The following is a 23,037-nucleotide window of genomic DNA, read 5'->3' as shown; positions in this document are numbered from 1 at the left end:
ACATTATTCTCAGCAGTGAATGTGTAGGCAAGTCCCTTCCTTGAAAGGAATATGATTGCTTTGAGATAGCTGCAGAGGCTAATAAGGATGTTTTTTCCTGAGTCGCATATGCACAGATCATACTGACACATTCAAGATGGAACAACTAATGGCGTAATCTTGGCTCCCACACATTCACCAGCCAGCACCTTCCCTGGGGCTTGGTTGCTATGGACAACCAGAGACTGTCTCCCAGTCACTCAGAACACTCCTACATTGCCCTGTTCCAAGGATGGCACTATAGAAATGAGGTTCCAGGAATATGCAAATGAACCCTATGGAAATGTACAGAACCTGGCACTTTTCACTGTCATTCCAGTTCATTTGGTGAGCTTATCCACCTTTTTAAAATGACTTTGAAGAGCCATCTTGGCTAGAAGTGGGCAGCTTTCTCCTGAGTTATGCTGTCCTATGTTAAGTAGACAGTGTTGTAGCATAGTAGGTATGATCTGTCATCTGGGCCAGGCCCCTGGCTAAGGCACTTCCATCTTGGTCCTCTAAATGGATCCAGCCTACACCCTGGAAAAACCCTGGGGTCTGAATAAACCCCACCATCATCCCTGAAATTAGTGGCAATCACCCTTCCATTCACAGGTTTCTACCATTTATTGGGAGTCTGTTTTTTAGCATACAATGATGGTGTTGATCTAATAATAGAAGCTAACATTTATTTACTTGTACTATTTGCCAAACGCTGTGCCAAGTGCTTTATATCTCTTAAGCTTCTTGATACTGGTATGAAAAACATTTTATTATCCTGATGTGATAGACGGTGAAAATAAAGCTTATAAGCTATTAAGTGCCTGGGCTGATATTTGAACTCAGGAGTGTAACTCTAAAGCCCATTTTCCTCACTCCTCTCTCCCTCTGGGCCTTGCCCTCATGTTTTCTGGTCTCAGGCCCCCATTGTCTCTGCACGTTGGCTGTCATTACGTGCCTAGAGCACCTGTCGCTTAGGAACCTGCTTGGACAAGTCTTCTGGCTCGACCTCGACGTGCTCCTTCGGATGAACTCTTGGTGTTAGCCCTGCGGCCCCACGCACCAGGGTAAGAGAGACTCTCGCTTCCTGCCCTGGCCCGAGGGACCGACTGGCTGGGCCTGCCTTCTGCCCAGCATACCGGTCATGGAAGAGGGTTTGGACACATACCTCTTGCCTGATGGAAAAAGTGTGTAAAGCCCAGGTTGTTCCTCTACTGTGATTTTCAGCCTCAGTGGAGATCCTAATACTTACATGGTCCTGCAGCCAGGGTTAGGGCCTTGGTCTACACGTGGGCTGAAATTGCTGTTCTATTCGCCAACTGCCCATTACACTGGCCAGGCTCTGGCACCTAATGGCTCTCAGACATAGGGTGGTTGTCATATCTGTGAGGATGGACCAACAAGCCTTCATTCCCAATCTTTGGAAAACTGCCCAGGCTGCAGTCACACTGGTGGAGTCAGAATCATCTATATGAAAGAGATAGCATTACATTATTTATTTAAAAATTATTTTGTTAATGCTAGGAGTGAAATTTCCTTCTTTAGAAATCAGGTAGTATTTGCACAGCCTGACTAATCTCCCCAAAGTAAATGACCATTGGAATTTCCAAAATGAGAGTGTTTTCCTTAGGAGGCATCTCATAACCACCTCCCACAGTGAATCTGGCTCACTCGTCTTCTGTCAACCAGGACTTTCTATTCCCCAGAATTTCTGCAACCTCCATTGTAGTGACAGCTGAGATTTGGGATCAGAACCCTGAAGTGCCCTGCAAGACTCCCAGCTACATTTCAGTTCTTGCAAGTGATTAATATGTTCAGTGTGCATAGTTGTTAGCCTAGGACCAGTTCTCATAGCTTATTGTTTATAGTTTATTGTGATTCCTATACGTCAAACAGCTCGTTCTTACTCAGGGTTACTTTGAAGGGCTCACTAAATAAGCTGATTTGACTCAGCAATTTCTATTAAAGGCATCACAAATCTTTAATAAATTGGGATTTTAGGGGTGTTGTGGGGAGAAAGAAATATGCCTATTGATCTCCCTGGACCTGGGTTTCTGGAAATGTAAAATCAGGCTTACAGGAGATAATCGCTCAAGTCTTCCTGCTCTGACACCTGTAGTCTTAACTAGCTTGAAGTTTATAATGTCAGAGATGTAATACATGCAGACTTTGGGAAATACTCATTTTTGCCTAATTGGTTGCTCTGATCAGGTTATCTATGGAAACAACCATTTGTTTGTATTCAAGACAGAAAATTTCTTTTTTGGCTCTGCATGATGAACACAACAGTGAGTATAGTGTTCATTGTGCAAGTGCTTCTTGCAAGACCTGCCATAAAAATCAGATTTCTAGAGATCACAAAAAAGGGTCCCAGACAAAGCTGGAGAAAAATGTAGAACAAAATTCTAACTCAAAAAGAAAGACCAGACTTGCTGGCCTGACAGAGACTGGAGAAACCCTGAGAGTACGACCCCCAGATACCCTTTCAGCTCAGTAATGAGGCCACTCCTGAGGTTCACCCTTCAGCCAAAGATTGAACAGTCCCATGGAACAAAACTAGACTAAAGGGGTGCACCAGCCCTGGGGCGGGGACTGGAAAGTAGTAGGGAACAGGATAGCTGGTAATAGGGAACCCAGGTTTGAGAAGGGAGAGTGTTGACATGTCATGGGGTTTTAACCAATGTCATACAATAGTGTGTGTACTGTTTGATGAGAAACTAGTTTGTTCTGTAAACCTACATCTAAAGTTCAATAAAAAAATTTAAAAAATCAGATTTCTTATGCCTGTGAGGGAGACAGAATGTCCACTTGCTCCTTCCTGCCACTTTAAGCTACCTCCTCATTTCAGAAACTGATGGTCCCTCACACAAAACCTCATCATCACTCTCTTCAGTCATTGTACAAGTTTTGAATATTAAAATTTGTCTCTTATCAGTGGTGTTATGAGTTCAATAGCAAGTTTATTTTGAAAACCTTGTCCTATATTATTTTTGTCTTTCTACTTTCATGTAGAAAATTTTACTTTAATATAAAAAATGTTATACTTCTAGAATGTTGATTCTGTGTTACTGTGACAGCCCTCACCGATGAGTGGTGGATTTTCTCTGATATGAATGTATCCTTCTCACGCCTGATGGAAGGTGGTTTCTGGTACGTCATCATGAGGTACCCTGAAAACTTTGTTTTGCTTTTTAATTTACAAAGAAGTCAGGTACCTTGTGCAAAGGATAAGCAGCCTTTCTTCTGGTGACGGAGAATATCTGGGAAGGCTGAGAAAAGCTCTCTGTCTCTTTTATTTGTTTTCCTCAATGTTCCCAGAATTGTGATTTGGTTTTCTAACATGCTTCAACCAAAGAAAATGACATTCCAGCCTATTTTGTATACTCTTTACATTTAACTCTTTGTGTATCCTACTCACCTTTTACTCACTATTTCAAATATTATTTCAAATAAATATTTGAGCCTTCACTTTTTCCTGGCACCCCTAGGCACTGGGGTTAGCTTGGTGACTGAGGCAGATGAACCCTCTGCCCTGGCAGGGCTCTCTGTCTAGGACGGAAGACAGACAAGTTACGTAACCATTACAACACAATGCAGGGCATGTTTTTATGGAAGAATGTGGGGCATGCAGGAGCCCAGAGGAGGGCATATAACTCAGACTTTGAGGTCACAGAAGTAAGACTTCTTGGAGAATGTGACATATAAATTGAGACCTGAAAGATAAGCAGGTGTTAAAGCAGAGGGATCTGAAGGCGGGGAGGGGAGGGAGAAGTGTTCCACGTAGAGGGAACAGTATGTGTGAGGGCCTGGGATGCCTGAAGAAGTCATTGCAGAAAGAAAAGTAAAAACTGGTTTTATTCTCACTCAGTTTCAAGAATGAAATTTCAGAGAAAGTCCTCTCTATATTTTGCCTCTGGGCTAGTCTTATCAGCTGAAAACTAGAAGAGCAAGGAAAATTTCTAGGTGAGTTTATGAACACATTCTGCCTTGGAGGAGTAAGCTGGGCATTGTCTGAAGTCAGCAAGCGGCTCTGTTCATTCATTAACATTTCCTTGAGCAGTTCGTGGATGCTTATCTAAGTGAAGAATTACAGATGGGAAGTAATATAGAATTCAGCTGTTTTGGAATTCCCTGGAAGATCTGCTCTTGACACAGAGCAGTGGACCCTCTGAGCTGGGGTATTCAGGAAGGTCAAATGCAGGATGTTAATTTCCGAAAGTAGCAGCAGCGGCTCTAAGCCTGCACAGTGTGTCCTGGGTTCCTTTGTGATTCTCCAGATGTCAGAACTGAATTTTGAGTTTATGAACACTGGTCCCTCACATGTGGCCAAAGACAGCTGTGGATTAACTGATCACCAGTGACCACCCACATGGGCAGTGGTTGAGCATGAATCTGGAATCCTGGGGGATAAATAATTGATCTTGTTAGAAATGCAGATTCTCAGGCCGTACTGCACATCTACTGAATCAGTAGGTCTTGTTAAAATTTGAATTTTAACAAGCTCTGCAGGTGATTCTGATGCACGCTAAAGTTTGGGAACCACCAGGGTCAACCAGGCTGCAGGTGATATTGGCTGGCTGTAATTTCCACTCCTTTCTGTCCATTCAAGAGTGCATGCTGGAATGCCAGTGAGTGAGAGTGATTTATTATCAGGACAGCCATGAATTTGCATGAGTTTATTAAAATATGTAAACTATTGTTAATGTTGGTACTTTAATTTTTATTAATACCAGATAACTTGTGACAAAAGTCACAACTATGGGGATACCACAGTGAGGAAATGCAGTAAAACTAATCTAGCTTGAGCAGTGGCTTTCAATTTTATTTAGGCCACACCCCACAGTAATAGATACATGTATGTATGTATGTATAACATGTATATATGTGAAGCCCTGGTGGTGCAGTGGTTAATAACTTGGCTGCTAACCAAAAGGTCGGAAGTTTGAATCTACTGGCCACTCCTTGGAAACCCTGTGGGACAGTTCTACTCTACCCTATAGGGTTGCTGTGACTCAATTAGCAAAGGGTTTGGTTATATATATATATATATATATATATGTATGTATGCATGTGTATTCTGGGTAACAACTATATATATACTTACATATGTATGTATGTAGGCATACATACGTATATATATGCCTACATACATACATACATATACATATATACGTATGTATATAGTTGTTACCCAGAATACACATGCATATGTGAATAACCAGAACAAATACTTCCTGAAATAACGTCCTTACTATGGTATTTTCTGTGCTGTTCTCTTAAAAGTATGCTCGTTGCAATGCATTAAATTGACTTCATGATCCACTAATGAAATGCGACCTGCAGTTTGAAACCATAGATGTTGAGAGCTGTCTTTGCATGGACACTGTCTCTAGGGCAGGAGAGGAGTGGGGCTGGCCTCACCTCTGTGTCCCGTAGGCTTGAGTTATAGTTCCTGCTCCACCACTCTTAGCTGTGTGACCTTGGGCAATTTACATAGGTTCTCTGGGCTTTACTTTCGTCATCTGTCAATAAGGATGATAATACAGTAAAATCTACAAAAGCCAGGGCCTGTGTAAGGCGGAAACCTGTGAGAGAAGGAAAACTCAAATATTTTCCAGTAATAGAGAGCGATAGAAAAGTGGTAAGACTGCACCTTGTCAAAGGCAGAGAACTTGCAAGACCCAGAAAAACAAGGCAGTGCTGTCGTGTTCCGGCTTGCACAGATTTCACTTGATCTACCTCACAGGGTTGTGGTGACAAGTGACTGAGGCAGTGTCAGTAGCATACTTTACACACAGTACCTGGCCGTGGTAATTACTACCTGTGGAGATAGTACTGTTGGCACAGTTTTGCAGAACGTCATCAGTTAAATAAGTTTCTGTGGTAACCACCACAACGCAGTTTTCCACAAGTTTTTTCTTTACTGCGGTAAGTACCCGTTGCAGTTTAGGCATTCAGAACTGTCTTTTTGAGGTAATTTTTTATGTTAAAATGCATCCAAGTTTTGTGCTCTATTTCAAAATATATTCACATTTGTTTGCTATAATCCCCTTCTCCCCCTCCCCGCCCCACAATCCTGGAGGGTATTGAGATTGCATAAGATGCCCTGAGTGGCTCCATGTACCCCAAACATAGCCCTGAGCAGGGCAGTTTGGGAAGAACAGACCTTGTGATTGTCCTGTGGGGAGATGCTAGTTAGACTTAACAACTCGTACCTGTTGGTGCTTAGGGGCAGCATTTCCACATATATAAATTTGTAAACTGGCATCTCAGATCACCCAGAGACCCTGGCAATAAGCATGTGGAAGTATGAGGGATTGGCCACCCACTATTCCAGGTGTTGGGAGACCCACCTAATGTCCACTTGTTTTTCTGGAGGTCATGATTGTGGTTGGCGGCCAGGCGCCCAAGGCAATCCGCAGCGTGGAGTGCTATGATTTCGAGGAGGACCGGTGGGATCAGATTGCTGAGCTTCCCTCCAGGAGATGCAGAGCAGGTGAGCTGCACCGTTTCCCAGTTCTGCGGGCCACCTTTCCCCCAGCTTTTCTCTGCTTGGTGCCGAAAGTCACGCGCTTCTCCTTGTTTCCTCAAATATTTGTGCATTGTAAGCTTCTTTCCCCTTTGCCTCTTGCACAGTTTCTAGCTGCTGCTCTAGGGTCAGTTCTTATGTGCTTAGGGAGTTCAAGCCAGTTCAGTTATTTGCTTGAATCAAACAAAATTAGAAAAGTGAATGCAAAATGATGTCCAGTGAGCCTCACAATGATGCCTTGCTCCACACTTGCCACTCATCACTGTGATAAACTACCCAAGATAACCTTGATGCCTTGGTTTTCTGTGCCACAGGTGTGGTGTTCATGGCTGGCCACGTGTACGCGGTGGGCGGGTTCAATGGCTCACTGCGTGTGCGGACAGTAGATGTGTACGACGGTGTGAAGGACCAGTGGACATCCATTGCCAGTATGCAGGAGCGCCGGAGCACGCTGGGTGCAGCGGTGCTCAACGACCTGCTCTATGCAGTGGGAGGCTTTGATGGCAGTACTGGTAGGTCCAGGACATATTCCTGATCCTGCCCAGCCTGGTGTACACCCTCCCTGCAACTTTATAGCTACTGCTCAGGCACATATCCATTCCTTCTCTTCGCCCAGCTTTGGGTACCAGAGCCAGGCCTTCCTACACAGAACTGTCCACATGCTGTGATTTCCAGGGCTCTAGGAAAGACAGTCCCCTCAGAGAGTCCTTTCTCTAGTTCCCAGTGTCTGGGAACCTATGTACTCAGAAGATGAGACTTAAAAAGAGAACATACTTACGTAGAGGATATCTCGGAATTCTAGTCTCAACCCTGCACTGACCAGATGAGAGAACTGAAGTTCAGCGGTAGAAAGAGACCTGGCTCAGAGCACATGGTGGGCCAGGTTGCCTGAGTCTTTGTTCATCAATTTGCTAATCCTTTACAAGGTTATTCCACAGCAAGAGAGTTCTCCTTGCTCCTGGTTTTTATCCAGCTTCAAAATTTGAATCAGAAACTATTAGTGGACATGGGTTTGGAGAGATTATCTTGTCTCTCTTCATATCTCTATGCAGATGTCTCCATAGATAGTAACTCTATTAAACTAAAATGATACCCTTTGGTTCTCAGGGAGGTGAAAAAGAATATGTTTAACTTCTCTGGATATTCAGTATGTGTTCTTACAGATTGGTGACCTCTCCCAGCATTCTCTCTACCTCAGTCATATAATTTCAGGGCCTTTAGCCCCTTCTGAGGCTGCCTGTAGTGAACAGGACCTGGGAACAGAGAGAACAAAAGGCAGTGAGGCATCGTTTCTTTCAGGAATTGTTTTTGGCTGTAAGTAGAAAACATGACTAAACTGTGGCTTAAATGAGTGAGGGATTTTGTTTTATTCATGAAACAAGAAGTACAGAGGTCAGCAGTTGCTGACTTGGTCCAATTGCCCAAAGAGGCTGGGCCCAAGTTCTTTAAGTTTCTCTTGGCCTTTTCCTCATGATCACAAGATGCCTGTTATAGCTCTAGTCAGCATTTGTGTTCTAGGTAGCAAGAAGCAGGAAGGGTGGCATCTCTATCAGAACAGCAAAGTCTATTGCAGAAATCCCCACCAGACTTCTGCTTAGGTCTCATCGACATGGTCATCTCTAGCTGCAAAGGAGTCTGTGGAAGTGAGTTTTCACCTTTCTGGTTGGAATAGATATGCAGTGAGGCAACCTCAGGTGTTCACTTGAAATAAAAGCATTCCATTCTGTAGGTTTAACAGTTTACAATTACAAGGCAATTCAGTTTTCCCCCCTTCCTCTCACAAGCTGAGGCAAGTCTTAGTGGATCTGTCAGGTAGATGCACTGCAGATGTGTTTAAGGGAGTCTCCCCAGACCACACAATGAGGCACTTGTGGCACTGAGCCATACATGCAGGCTTCTAGCCCCCAGCTTTAGACTCTTCCCCCATCCTCACTACGGCTTAGCACAGCAGCGTGAGGCCTGGTGCCACAGAATGCTCATGAGTCTCTTGTTTCCCAGGCCTAGCGTCGGTGGAAGCCTACAGCTACAAGACCAACGAGTGGTTCTTTGTGGCCCCGATGAACACGCGGCGGAGCAGTGTGGGTGTGGGCGTTGTGGAGGGTAAGGAGGCAGCAGTGGGCTGTGGCCAGTGCCCGCCTTGGCACGTGGGCCTTGTGCTCTGCCTAGCATCCCAGCATCATCCTTGATGCTTTCTCTACCTGGGTTCTATTCCTCTGGTCACTATTCTGCGCTAGGTGCTACTATCCTGATTAAACAGATGAGGAAAAGTTGAGACTCATAGAGGAGAAGCCATTGATCCAAGGGCCCATAGCTAATAAGTGGTACAGCTGGATTGGGTGGAGTAGGAGGAGCCTAGAGGGGAAACGCCAGCCTTTTTGGCCACTTGTCAATAGCCCTGTTAAAGGTTGGGGAGGGGAGAAGAGTGGGGAACCAGAGTCAGTATGTAACCTAGAAGTATAATCTGGTGGGGGTGAGTTAATTGTGTTTAATTAACATTGTTCTCATGTTTATACATGAAACATTAACAGATTATTGAATGAGGTGGGTACTCCTTCCCAGGTCTGATTACTGTGTAGGGCAGGTTGGTGGTAGAGTCCTGCTCTAGTTTGGAAATGTGTGTGGGGTGAGGTAGGGAAGAAGTAGTGAGGTCTGGAGGCTGGTTAGACAGTGCACCATAGTTTGTGAAAGGCTTTCACATCCATTTTTCTCATTTGCGATTCCCCAAACCCCTGTGAAAGTGATAGGCAGGACTTAGAATTTCCTTCTTTTCCAGATGGGGAAACTGAGTCTCAGAGGAATTAAGCGATGCACCCCAAGGTAGTAAATAGCACAATGAGTCCTTGAACCTAGGTCTTCTGACTCCAAACCCGGGATTTTTTCACTGTGCAACACTTTCTCAAAGAAGCCCTGGTGGCCCAGTGGTTAAGCACTCACCTGCTAACTGAAAGGTCGGTAGTTCGAACCCACCAGCCTCTCTGTGGGAGGAAGATGTGGCAGCCTGCTTCTGTAAAGATTACAGCCTTGTAAACCCTATGGAGCAGTTCTACTGTGTCATATAGGGTTGCTATGAGTCAGAATCGACTCCACAGCAAAGGGTTTTATACTCCTTCGGGCTGCTAACAAATACTAATAGATAGGCATTTTATAAATATGTATGAGTTCAGTGTACCAAAGTATGGAGTATTATTTGAACTAAAATGTATTCTTTTAGGATAACACTGATTCATTAATTTACCCTGAAGTGGGAATTTAGCTGGACTATCTGTGCATACAGACATGTACAGTGACATTCCCTGTTTCACACACACACACACACACACACGTACACACGTACACACGTACACACGTGTGCTTTGGGGAGAGTACAACCTGCAGTGAGTTAGATATTATTAGAAAGATTCTCTCGCTGCATTTCTTGGTCTCTACCAGTATTGTGTAGTTCATATCTTTATTTAAAGGTATATTATTCTAACATATTAAAAAGTCATCTTATTGAGTGCAAGGATTTTGTCCTCTTACCAAGATATATTCTTTCTTGCAATCTCATACTCTTGGTGGTACAGAAATTGATTTGTCTGCCAAACGTAAGCGCTTTGTCTAGCCACCTCCCCATTTCCCCTCTAGTTCCTTAGCCAGGAATATCAAACAATAGACTAAGGGTTAAAAATAGCAAATCCTTGTTAATAGACTCAAGGAGAAACCTTAAGTGGGTATTTTTCAGCTGACACAGGGTTGGAATGGTTGATGGGGGTTAGAAGAGGCGCCTTAATGGCAGTAATTTAAAACATTCCCCTTGACAGAGGCTTTTGTGAGCATATTCTGTATGTGGAAGAAGTACTGTCTTGTAGCATGACCTGTTGACATGGAGGGCGAAATAGGGATTTGTTTCTCTTACCCCTGGTGAATTTGAAGCTTTTTCGGATGTGGGTCACCCTGGGGCAGCAGAGTCCAATTTATAGCTTTGGGTAGAATATTGAGGGAGGAACTTAATGGACTCTGCTTCACCGTAGCCTTGGAAATATGTCTCCATTTTGGCTTACTGTCTTCCTTTTCATCATCTCCCAACCATGGCTATATAGTCTGAATGATGTTGAAAAACAGTGAGGGGAATCAGGATAATTTGCTGAGGGCTGCCTAGAAGAATTCCTATTTAGAAGAAGGACAGTGAGGGCCTGGGTCTAGGCAGAAGCTCCCCAACAAAGAGGAGATGGTGTGTTACAGAGAGTTAGGTTCTCAGGTCTACAGGGGTTACCCATGTCCCGGGCCCGGAGGAGATGGTGTGTTACAGAGAGTTAGGTTCTCAGGTCTACAGGGGTTACCCATGTCCCGGGCCCGTCTCCTGCCTGAGGGGCTTAGGCTTTGATGAGTGGCAGACAGATGGGGGGGTAGATGGTTGCACTGAACCAGCACACACCTTGGGTGGCCTAGGCCCTAGAGGAGCTGCCGAGTTGTTTTTTTTTTAAAACTCTTGACTTAGGTGGAACTAGAGGAGGAGATGTCGTTTTTTGTGGGGTGAGTCGAGAGGACTTTGAGTTAGAAAACAAAACCAGGCTCAGTGATGACGGAAGGAGAAATAGTTTCATATTTGATACAGCAGTAATTCTGATGGTAGAGCATAACTTTGAGCCAGAGGATCCCTTTCTAGCTTAAAATAATTGCAGATGCTCACGTACTAGTCCTGTTGGTATCTCTCAATTAACCAAGTTCGTAACAACAACAACAGCAAAAATCTAGTGCTAAGTTGTCCTGTTAGATGATTTGCATTGGGCAGTACTTGTTTAGTCAACAGTATTTAAGAAGCCCTGGTTTGCAGATCGTTTCTATAACCCCATGGTCCCCCACAGGTCAGAGGTCCACATGAGGTAGGACTCCTCTCCCCACTTCTCCACACAGAAGAGACCCTCCCATTGCATTCTAAGACTGTATGTTAAACCCAAAACATTTTGATCTCTGCTCTGGGAGAGCTCAAATACCAATTTCTCCCACCTTCAACCCTGTGCCCAACCTAACCCCAGCTACAGGCAGAAACGATGCTCTCGGATATTGGCTTTTGGTATTTTTATTTTAAAAATAGGGGATGCCGCTTCAGGGCTCTTGTGCATGCCTCAGAGGTCACAAGGGAGACTGCAGATCAATTCTAGCCAGCCCAGGCCAGGATGTACACAGAATACTCCATTCACAAGCTCTTCCTCCTGGAGTTTAGCACTCAGTAGTAACAGTGGCTAAGATTGGGTTTGAGTTCTCACTGAAGAATATTTTTTATATTTGCCCTGTCTGCCATTGTGAATCTTTAGCCACCGGATAGCTGGGCCCTCCAGCTTTCCATGTAGCTGGTGCCTTGTTCTGGAGATTTAATGTAGTTCATCAGCAAGAATACGTTGAGCCCCAGTGGTGCTAGGCTATAGCTTCATGCTAGGTATTTGGGGTACTTATTTAGAAAGAGGTTCAGTGCTGCCTCTAAGGAACTCATGGCTTAAGAGGGAAGAGAAGGCAGAAATATGAAGGATGCTTAGCCTGGTTGGGGAATGGGGTGGTGGTCTCCCCAGAGGAGGAGGCTTTGACCTCTGATTGAGGTAAGAGTGCCATGGTAGGCTAAAGGTAGCATTTCAGCCGAGCTCTAGTTCTATGCCAGTGTCTCTGGCACCATCATCGCTGACGGTTGTCTATTTCAGGGAAGCTGTATGCTGTTGGGGGTTATGATGGAGCTTCCCGCCAGTGCCTGAGCACCGTGGAGCAGTACAACCCAGCAACCAATGAGTGGACATACGTGGCAGATATGAGCACCCGCCGCAGTGGTGCAGGTATGGGGGAGGCCTCAGGCTGCAGATTATGTCTGTTTTGCTCACAGGCTGGTTTTGAAACCAACAACTTAACATTATACCTTATTTCACCTCCACCTCTGTCCTTTTAATGTGTATAATCCCATCAGTACCTTTGCGCCTGGGCAATGAGCATTTATAAATTCACCTTCACCGGGGAACGCTTTGCTAGAGTATGGATGAGGTAATATTCTCTCTGTCGTCATACCATCCATTTCTATGGAGACATCTACATCTCTTGAAAGTGAGGGTGTACTATGTGCCAGATATTGTCCTGATTAGCCCCAATTTATTTAACCCTCACCACAGCCCTAAAAGGTAGATGCAATATTAATCCCACTTAACAGATTCAGTAAGTCAGTCTACCAGGGATTGAGGACCTTCTTGCCCAAGGTGGTATAATTAGTAACTGGTAGAATCAAGATTCCCCCTCAGGTCTCTCTTGCTCCAAAGTTAGCTTTTGCAACCCCCAAAATGATCAGAATCTCCTTCCTATAAAATAGTAGGACAAGCACTGCTGGTCCCATGCTTCAGGTAACAGAGCTAAAGCTTGCCTGTCTGGAGTTTCTGTATGGGGAATTAAAAGCCAGGATAATTAGCATTAATACCTGGAGATAAACTCATGCACCCGCACCCCGCCTTTCCCAGCTTTAGTTCCCTTCCCCACTTGGGAAGAGAATGACTCCGCAAATGGTTTTCCAATTCTGCCTCTTGTGGGAAGACTAGGTGCTGTGTGTTCCTCTGAGATTTTTCTAGAAAGTGGAGCAATAGGCCCTGCTTCCATGCTTGTCTTCCCCCCCATCATCTTAGAGACCCAAAGGAAAGGGTCTGAGAGGGCAGATTGGGGGCACTGGGTCCCGGCTCTTGTGGTGGGCGGTGGCTTGCACAGCAACCCTGACTACCAACCTGGGCCTGGTGGGGAAGCCACGTGACTTCTGGGAAGGAAAGCCAAAGCGGAGAGTTTTTCCTTACAGTGCTATTTCTTTGTCTTTTATTTATTTATTTATTTAACTTTGAAGATTGAGTTGTGCTCTCATTATATAGTACCAAACACGTGACCACATCCTCAGCATTCCTTAAAAATTATGCTATTTTTAACGTTTTCCAAGAACCCTTGTGTGCTCAAAGGTTTAAAGAAGAGTCAGTATGATTCTATTTAAGAAGCTTTGTGCTTGGAATGCTATTTTTAGGGAGCTTGTCTTTGCTGATCCTGACAGATTGGCCCTTCCTGAACATGGAGCAGATGCCTAGAGTCAGGGAGCCTGGGTTTTGGTCCTGGGCCTGTTCTACTTACCATGTGACCTTGGCCGAGTCCCTGCCACTTTCATGTGAAATAAGCAGATGGCAGTAGATGTTCTCTAAAGGCCAATTCAATTTTTAGAAATCCCATAACTCTCTTCCCTTAGTAAAGCTCTTTTAGTAATTTGGTTTATAAAGTTTTGGTAGAGCCATCTTTGTGCTTCCTAGAAATCCTCTATTGTGACTTGAAATGTGAGAACAAGTATCCAAAGCCCAAGGATGTAGGAACAGGCCAGCAGGAGTGAAGCAGCACGCACTGACATGTGTGGCTGCTTCTAGGAACCCCTGAACAGCAGGGCGTGTGGTGGGGCGCCCTGGTGTGAAGCCACGGGGACAGACCTGCCTTTGAAAGTTCAGGCTCATCCTTATAAAAGGAGCTGCCTTTGGTGGCTACAGCTGCCTCCACCCCACCTGGCTCCTTAGGGGGTTATTGCTCAGTGGAGAGCGCTTGGCTGGTCCTGCCTCTCACTTAGGCTGGAAGCCCTGGATGGTGACAGCTTTACTGCCTGTGCCCTTGGACGGCACAGTGACCCCAATTCGGGGGGTGGCCTCTCTCTCAGAGGTGGGCTACTCCCTCAGATTCCAGTCAGGGCCCTGGCCTCAGGCTCCCAGGTCAGCCTTTCTTCAGAGCTTCACTGTCATAAGATTTGGGAAGGCTCGCCTCTGGAGTGGGGAACTCACATACTTGTCATGGGCTGGAGTGTCGATGGCAGAGGACCCAGAGACCAGAGGCCCTGGCCTCTGGCCACCTGAAGCCCTTTGAGGTGCCTGGAGTCCCTGCAGCCCTAATCCAGGAAGTCTCTGGGTGAACATTTATGGATAAGGCTACACAATGGCAGTGCAGAGTTGCTGGTACAGTGGTGCCCTTGAGTGCCCTGGAAGACAGCTTATATCCTCAGCAGGGCGTGGGCAATACCAGGAGATGGTTATGGGGAAGAAAAGGACGTCTCTGGGCCCCAGGGTGTGCTAGTTCCTTATGAGCTTGGAGAAAGGGAATGTGAGGCAGCCTTGGAACTAAGGCTTCTCTTTCAGGTATGAACCCTGCTGAGAATTTTCATTTCTAACATGTTCCGTAGTAGAGCAGTGGGTTTCAAAATTTATCGTACATAGGAATCACCTAGGGGATCTTGTTCAAGTGTAGATTGTGATTCAGTATATCTGGGGTAGAAAGGCAGATTTTTAGCAGAGGTTCTAACAGGTTTGAAGCCCTGCTTGGAAAACACTGCATTTTATAAAAAAAAAAAAAATACAGGCACCAGATACCCATTGTTGGTACAGCACTGCCATCTGCTGTTAGCTCAGGGCAGCTGCTGGGAACCACTGGTATACTATTGCAATTGCTGAAAGGGATTTTACGTATTTGGTCTCTCAAACAGCAGTTGTTGAGAACCTACTACTGCCAGGCCCAGGGAAGCAAAAGTGGACAAGACAGACACGGTCCTTGTTCACATGAAGTTTATGTTTCAGAAATCTAGTCCTTGGGTCCGAAACGTTGGCTACACATTTCAGTCACCTGAGAAGCTTTTTCTAAATTCCTGACCATTGTCTCTGGGAGTGAGGCCCTGGAATCTATCTTTCCAAGAGGCTCCCCAGCTGATTGAGATGCAGCCTGTCCATGGAGTGGCCTCTGGGAACTACTAATCTGGTCCAACTCCCCCACTTTACAAGTGGGAAAACTGAGGACCAGAAAGGTAAGGTGGAGGGGATCACCTAGTAGGCAAGTTATAGAGACAGATCAGCTGCTCCTTCTAGGCTGCTATGTCACCTCCCTTTTTTCTGGCTTTTGTTTCTTTGGCTTGTATTAAAGGCTTTTAAAAGATGACCCTAAAATTTGTAAACGATGCACCGCTCCTACTCAACTCAGGCTGATCAACACTGGGAGTGGCCCAATGCGCACGCTACAATCTAGGAGGGAGAGCAAGCGGGCAGGAAGAACAGGACCTGCTTAAAAGACAAGCAGGGTGAGCTTGGTAGTCATTATCTCAGCCGACCTGCTGTGTGGCTGTTTTTTAGGCTTTTTTTTTTTTTTTTTTAACTCTTTTTACTTATATAAGGCGGAGTAATAAAAGTAATGCCACATTGTAAGGAAACTAGGCAATATAGATAGTTCAACCCACCCACTGCCGTCGAGTCGATTCCGACTCACAGTGACCCCATAGGACAGTGTAGAACTGCCCCATAGAGTTTAAGAAGCACCTGGTGGATTCATACTGCAGACCTCTTGGTTAGCAGCTGTATCACTTAACCACTACGCCACTAGGGTTTCCATATAGATAGTCAAGAAGGAAAAAACAAAGCATGTAATCTTACCACCCATAAATAACCACTTTTAATGTTTTCGTGGGTTTCTTTCAGCCTTTTTGTTTGTCATTTTTCTTTGCATATGAACACCCCACCTCATATACCTTTTTTTAAAACAAAAACGGACATATTTGCTTTATATTTTCAAAGTTTTCAAATGGACACTCTTATGAGGTAGACAAGGTGTCATTATATTTGTTTTACAGATGGGGAAACTGAGGTCCGAGAGATAGTCCCCAGGTCACCCTGCTGGTGATGGTGGCCAGGCCTGGATGCTGGGTCTCCTGGTTTCTGGTCACTGTAGCCAGCCTGAAGCTGGGACACTGTGCTCTGCTTTTCAGGGGTTGGGGTGCTCAGTGGACAGCTGTACGCCACAGGTGGGCATGATGGGCCCCTGGTGAGGAAGAGTGTTGAGGTTTACGATCCTGGAACAAACACCTGGAAGCAGGTGGCAGACATGAACATGTGCCGGCGCAATGCAGGTAATGGTTGCTTTCTCCTTCTCCCTTTTGGAGGTTGTGGGTCTTTTCTCCCTGTAAACACTAGCCTAAGAGAGAGGCAGAGGGGCGGGGCTCCCAGGGCCTGGGGCTGAGCTTATACCCAGGACAAAACCAAAAAAACCCCAACCCTTTGGTGTCTTGAGTCGATTCTGACTCATAGCAACCCTGTAGGACTGAGTAGTACTGCCCCGTAGGGTTTCCAAGGAGTGGCTGGTGGATTCGAATTGCTGGCCTTTTGGTTAGCAGCCAAGCTGTTAACCACTGTGCTACCCAGGACAGGAAGTATCTATTTGCCAGATAAGCCCTGGACTATGGGAAGGAAGAGCTTGAGACCCAAAAAGGAAGCCACAGGGCCCCCTCTTAGATGTAGAGGGATCACTTCCCCCCAGTGAAGGGTGATGACTTTCGCTGCACTCAGATGGGCACAGAGCCAGAAAAGCTCTCCTGGATGCCATCTGTGCCCCCTGCCCAGTGGCTTCGGTGGGCACCTGAGGGCCAGACAATGACACTTAGTTGTCTCTCTTCTTTGCCAGTGGCCTGGCTCTGAGAACCTATCACTTCCCACCTGAAACCAATTCCTTTGTCACAGGGATAGCCAGGGCCCTGACTGATTCTCCTGTGGAACCTCTTCCCTTCTTCCCTTCTCGGCACTTCCTGTCTCTTTCCTTCCATTCCCCTTTTCCTTCCAAGAGGGATGATTCATGGTACAGAGCTTAGGTTTTTATTTCTTGGAGCCTAATGCCTCTACAAAGAGCCTTAGTGGTGTGACGGTTAAGTACTTGGCTGTTAACCGAAAGGTTGGGGATTCGAACCCACCCAGCGGCTCTGCAGGAGAAAGACCTGGCAATTTGCTTCCATAAAGATTACAGTCAAGAAAACCCTGTGGGGCAGTTCTCCTCTTTTACATACGGTCAGCATGGATCAGAACTGACTTGACGGCACCCAACAACAACAATTTCCTTTTAGAACTTTGACATACGGGTTGTGTCTTGTTTTGGTATATTTTGTTTTATGCTTCCTTGCTCTATAAATGTGTTGGCTTAGCCCAACTTTCGGCACTGGAGAGATAAACAGGTAGGTTCCAGGCAGATTTATTTCCTTTATGCTCATATTACCTGTTGGTTAAACCCATTCATAACTAGCTCATTGAAAGTGTAAATGGAGAGAAATTTATTAATTTACTCATTGCTTAAGTCTGCTGTGATGTAACCTGGCATTTGGCCTTAATCCACATGAGTTACGAATTACAGAACCCTCAAGACAGCTAGTCTCTCTACTGAAAAAACAAACTTATTGTGGTTGAGTCGATTCTGACACATAGCGACCCTACAGGACAAAATAGAACTGCCCCGTAGGGTTTCCAAAGAGCAGTTGGTAGATATGAACTGCCGACATTTTGGTTAGCAGCTGAGCTCTTAACCATTGCACCACTAGGGCTACTACTACCTACTACTACCGGTTGCCATTGAGTCAATTCCGACTTATAGCAACCACTAGGGCTAGAATCCAATAATTAAGTTTAAATATAAATATATGTGTATATAAACCTTCACATATAGATATTTCTCTTTTTTAATAATAAAAATAGAATCATACTACTGTTCTGTTACCTGCTTTTTAAAAAACCCACTTTATAATCTTTCATGAATATCTTTTTACAACACTGAATATATTTACGGGAACCCTGGTGGTGTAGTGGTTAAGTGCTACAGCTGCTAACCGAAAGGTCAGCAGTTCGAATCTACCAAGCTCTCCTTGGAAACTCTATTTATGTGATGCTGTTTTAAGTGGCTACATCATAATTTAAATAACCAATCTACTATTTCCACCTTTACTACAAATAATGCTTTGGTTATTATAAATGGTCTCTATAGCTAAATTTGTGCATGCATTTTACATAATTTCTTCAGGATAAAAACCCATAAGTGGAATTTTTGAGTTAGAGGGAACACGTGTACTTTAGAGATCATCCCGGAAGGTGGTCCACTTTATACTCCCCCCAGTACATGAGGGTAGCCATTTCCCCATGTCTTTACCAACACTGAAACTTACAACTTTTTTTGAGGGTCATCGATCCTTTAATCTAATTTTGAAAAATTACATGATATATCAGACTATGGCCTTTAAAGGTGTCTCTGCGTGGTGCAAATGGCTAACGCACTCGGCTGCTAACCAAAAGGTTGGCAGTTCAGAAGAAAGACCTGGCAGTCTACTTCTGCAGAATCAGCCATTGAAAACCCTGCGGAGCACAGTTCTACTCTGACACACAAGGGGTTGCCATGAGTTGGAACGACTCAGGGACAGCTGGTTTATGGCCTTTAAAGTCTTGATGAGGACTAATTATGTTCTCTTACTCTTGAACCCCTGCTACAAGACCCTGCCCCCAAACGAGTTCACTCCTGTGTCAGCATGGGAGTGGTACCTCACCCCTGGAAACTATGCATGAATTTAGACTTCAGTCATGTAAAGGGATCACAGGCACCTCTTTGACACCACACAGCACGGATGTAATATCCAGAAAAAGACTTAGAAGTAGAGAGATAGTAGGGGCATGCAGTCCCCCGAGTTATTGCACAGCTCAGGCTAGGTGTGGGGTCTGCATGCACCCTGGGGCACATTCCAGTAGAGAGGGGCCTGCACCCATAGTGCTCTATGGGACCAAGTAGTAGAGGAAGCTCCCTGGTCAGAGCAGTGACCTTGTCAGAAGGGGAACCTCGAGAGCCCAGGAGCTGCTGTCAGTATGTTCTTCCATTGAGCAAACTCAGACCTGTGGAGCCAACACTCTGTTGTGTTACCACAAAGGTAAGGGAAAAAACCTCTGGAGCTTTCCTGATTAGTTTCTGGTCGATTCCAATCCCTCAGAGCCTGTTAAAATGTCTGTTGTGACTTCTGTTGATTCCCAGGGGTCTGTGCAGTGAATGGGCTCCTGTATGTGGTTGGAGGCGATGATGGATCCTGCAACTTGGCTTCGGTGGAGTACTACAATCCTGTCACTGATAAATGGACGCTGCTGCCAACCAACATGAGCACTGGGCGGAGCTATGCAGGTCAGTATACCCCATCTAGTTCCCTCCCCAGCATGCCCGAGGCTTCCAACCCCATGGGGGTGACGAGGGTGAGGGGAGAGTAAGTTTTCTTAAGACTGAGAGCCTCCTTCATGGATGGCAGATAGTTGTCATGTGCCCACCACTCCTTCCTTCTGTGTCATTGACAGATATTAATAATTAGCCTGTGTTTCCCCAGTGAACTCAAATGCAGCCACAGAGTTCATCTTAACACAGTGGTCCAGGGACCTGCCTCCAACAGATCTGATATGTTATAAGAGATTTTAGAATGTCATTGCCATTCCTGGTTTATTAAGTGCCTAGCTCCCTAAGTAGAATAAAACACAAGTCTTCCTTCCAGAAATTAAGTTGGAAATTAATTTGATAAGACCTGCCTACACAAAATGGGGGAAATATAAGATGGTGTACATACAGGTTCTAAATGAAATATACTATACATGCTTTAGGGTATGACAGACAGGTGAGGACTGGCAGAGTCAGAGGACACTTCCCAAAGGAGAAGAGACTTGATTAAACCTTGATGGTAGCTCCCAATCACACTGTAGTTGTCCTTTGCTGGCACCCACTCTCTGTACCACAGAGGAGCATATTAGGTACCGTGTATGCAATCACTCGCATGTTTTCAGCGGCCTTTCAGGTTGAGTGGGACTGTATCCTTCCATTTTACAGATGGTAAAACGGAGGTTTTGAGAGTTTAAGTAACTTGCCCAAGGCTGTTACCAATTGCCAATCTGACACAAAGGGCCTTTGTCTTTTCCCTAGTAAGACTACATGCGAAAGACAAACTTTATCTGCAGCAAGCCTTATTTTTCTTGAGTCAAGCAAAAGGAGTCAGTGGGGGACTAAGCCTCCCCAAAAGACTGACTCGAAAAGGGAAGCAAGGCTACGGCTTATGTGGGTTTGGTGGAGACAACAGAGTAATGAATATTTAGTGGGCTTCTTTCTAGGGGCAGGTACTTCTTAGAATGGCGGTGCATGTTAATTAGGTTGCCCGAGCATCTGGAATACGAGGTGGAACCTGCTGATATTCAAGATGGAGTCCTCTCGGCAGCCCTTGGCATTACTTATTATGGGATATAGTGCAAGTGCACTGATCTTTGGCACTACATCACCATCTTTGGAGGGCTAAGGAAGGTTAAACAATGGTCACACTTTGTTCTTCTGCACATTCAGGAGCCTGTAAAGGGAGAAGGGACTAGAAAAATACTAAGAAGAAGATAGTAATTCATGGGATGTTACAACCTTATCTTATGTTGATAGGGTGTGGTTCCTGTTTATCCAACTTCTAGATGGTAATCTTTTAACAGTTCTTTTATTCTGCCACCACAGTTAACCCTATCTGTCTCAAGGCCACATGGCTCATAAATGGTAAATTCAGGATTCAGACTCAGCAAAAGATCAGGGAATAGGACATTCCAGACAAGAGGCTGGGAGGGAGGAGAAAGATATTAGATGGGTGTAGCGGCTTCTTCTTGGGGAATGTGTGTGATGGGCTTGGTGAGGTTGGAGGGAGATAAAAGAGGTGAAGAGGAGGTGGGTGGGATCAGAGTTGGTGCTGCTGGAGTCGGGGGACTATGAGGAGACAAGCAAATATATATCCATGATGTAGCCTAACTTCTTGTGTGCGATTTTCCAGAAATGGGTATAATTAGAGCTAACATTTATTTGCTGAGCACATTCAATGTGTCAGGCATTGTCTTACATGTCTGTGTGGACAGATCACTGGAGAAAGACATCATGCTTGGTAAAGTGGAGGGTCAAAGAAAAGGAGGGAGACGCTCAATGAGATGGATTGACATAGTGGCTGCAACAGTGGGGTCAAACATAGCAACGATGTGAGGATGGCGCAGGACTGGCAATGTTTCCTTCTGTTATACCTAAGGTTGCTATGAGTGATGGCACCTAATGATAATCCCATTTAATCCACAGCACAACTCCTGTGGTGGTGTTCTAAATCCCATTTTGCATTAGAAAGGGGGAATCATCCCCCATTGGTTAGATTGCAGTGCAAAGGCAGGTCTGTGTACTGCAGGCTAGAAAGAGTTTGGGTCACAGCCTTTCAACACAGGGCTTCAGTTCCAATGAATTTGTTTTATCCTCTTCCCTCATTCAGGATTTTTCGCACTTTATCACATTCTTCTTGGGCAAATGTAAAAAAAATTTAGAGGGATTTGGTCCTAGAGTGATTCCGTTCTCATGGTTAATTATTAAAACCAGTCCTGTAATTTTCTTTTCAAAACTGTCGTTGGAAGAGCAGAGTATTTTCTAGGACGAGGCTTAATGAGAGGGGAAAGGTTAAGTCTGGGTGGCTAGAATTTCGTGTATGTGCTGAATATTTCATGTCGGTTTCTTATTTGTCTGCCCAGTCTGAGAAGTAGGGGGGAAGGAGACAATCAAATGCACAATTTTGTGTTCATACCCGTTGACTGAGTGATTTATTTTGTGCCTGGCTCCCTAGGTAGCATAAGATACAGGCCTTCCTTCCAGAAATTAAATTTATGGACTAAAGTTTATTTATTAGAGCCTTATTTGTAGTAACAAAATGTTGAGAAGTACTTAATGTCTGATATGAAGAAAATAAACTTTTTTTTTTTTTTTTTTTTACAGTGGAAGTGTTTTTAATGTTATGAGAAAATATTTGTGACAGACTGCTAGATTAAGAGGAGGATAGAGAATTGTATGTACTGTGTGAGCTGAAGATATGAATATTGGAGTCTGATCTGAATTCGAATCCCAACTCTGCTAATAGCCCTAGGACTTTGGGCAAGGTGTTCAATATGATCGAACCTCTATTTTCTCATTTGTAAAATGGGAATAAAATAATAACAAGCCTCTGAAGACTGTTGTGAGAATAAAATGCCATAAAATGTGTGAAGTGCTTAGCACAATGCCTGTCTGGCATGTAGAAATTTCAGTTAATGATTGTGATTATGTATTATTAACTAGTTGCCATTGAGTCGATTCTGATTCATGGAGTTGCCATGACATGGGTCAAGGTAGAAGTATGCTCCATAGGGTTTTCAATGGCTGATTTTTTTTTGGTTGATTTTTCAGAAGTAGATCACCAGGCCTTTCTTCCAAAGTTCCTCTGGGTGGACTCAAATCTCCAACTTTTCAGTTAGCAGCTGAGTGCCTTAACCTTTTGTTCCACCCAGGGACTGTGATTATTATTAGATGCTGGTGATTCTCTTTGTATAGAGAGATTAAAGATGTTTTCCTTTGTGTTCTGCTTTGTTTTCCAAATTTACATAATGAGAATGTATTACTTTTATAATAAAAAAAGAAAGTTTCTATAAAAAAGCAATACGGGAGTCTGCTTTATGGGGAAAAATAAAAGCCACCTTATGGAAGAGAAGCGTGAGGTACAGAAAAGATGCTCTCAAGGTCAGGCAGCATATCTGGGTCTGAGGACTTAAGTTTTACCCACCTCGAAGCTTCTGTATCGGTTGTTGGAAGCTTCTGTATCGGTATCTTTATCCAGGAATTAACAGGAAATGGATGTCTCA

At 44.6% G+C, this 23,037-nt stretch overlaps 1 protein-coding gene across 3 annotated transcripts in view; it reads left to right on the top strand.

Moving 5' to 3' along the window:
* The window catches only part of KLHL3 (kelch like family member 3), a 135,929-nt gene that overhangs the window by 108,524 nt on the left and 4,368 nt on the right, over positions 1-23,037 (top strand). For all 3 annotated transcript variants that reach the window (XM_049873707.1, XM_049873706.1, XM_049873708.1), the window contains 6 exons: positions 6,397-6,514; positions 6,862-7,059; positions 8,546-8,647; positions 12,220-12,348; positions 16,308-16,448; positions 19,370-19,513. In XM_049873707.1, coding sequence (XP_049729664.1) covers positions 6,397-6,514; positions 6,862-7,059; positions 8,546-8,647; positions 12,220-12,348; positions 16,308-16,448; positions 19,370-19,513 — 832 coding nt within the window. The remainder of the gene's footprint in view (positions 1-6,396; positions 6,515-6,861; positions 7,060-8,545; positions 8,648-12,219; positions 12,349-16,307; positions 16,449-19,369; positions 19,514-23,037) is intronic.

Source organism: Elephas maximus, chromosome 2, assembly GCF_024166365.1.
Source record: "Elephas maximus indicus isolate mEleMax1 chromosome 2, mEleMax1 primary haplotype, whole genome shotgun sequence".
In the NCBI taxonomy this organism is placed as follows: Eukaryota; Metazoa; Chordata; class Mammalia; order Proboscidea; family Elephantidae; genus Elephas; species Elephas maximus.
This window is presented reverse-complemented; position numbering and strand designations above follow the sequence as displayed.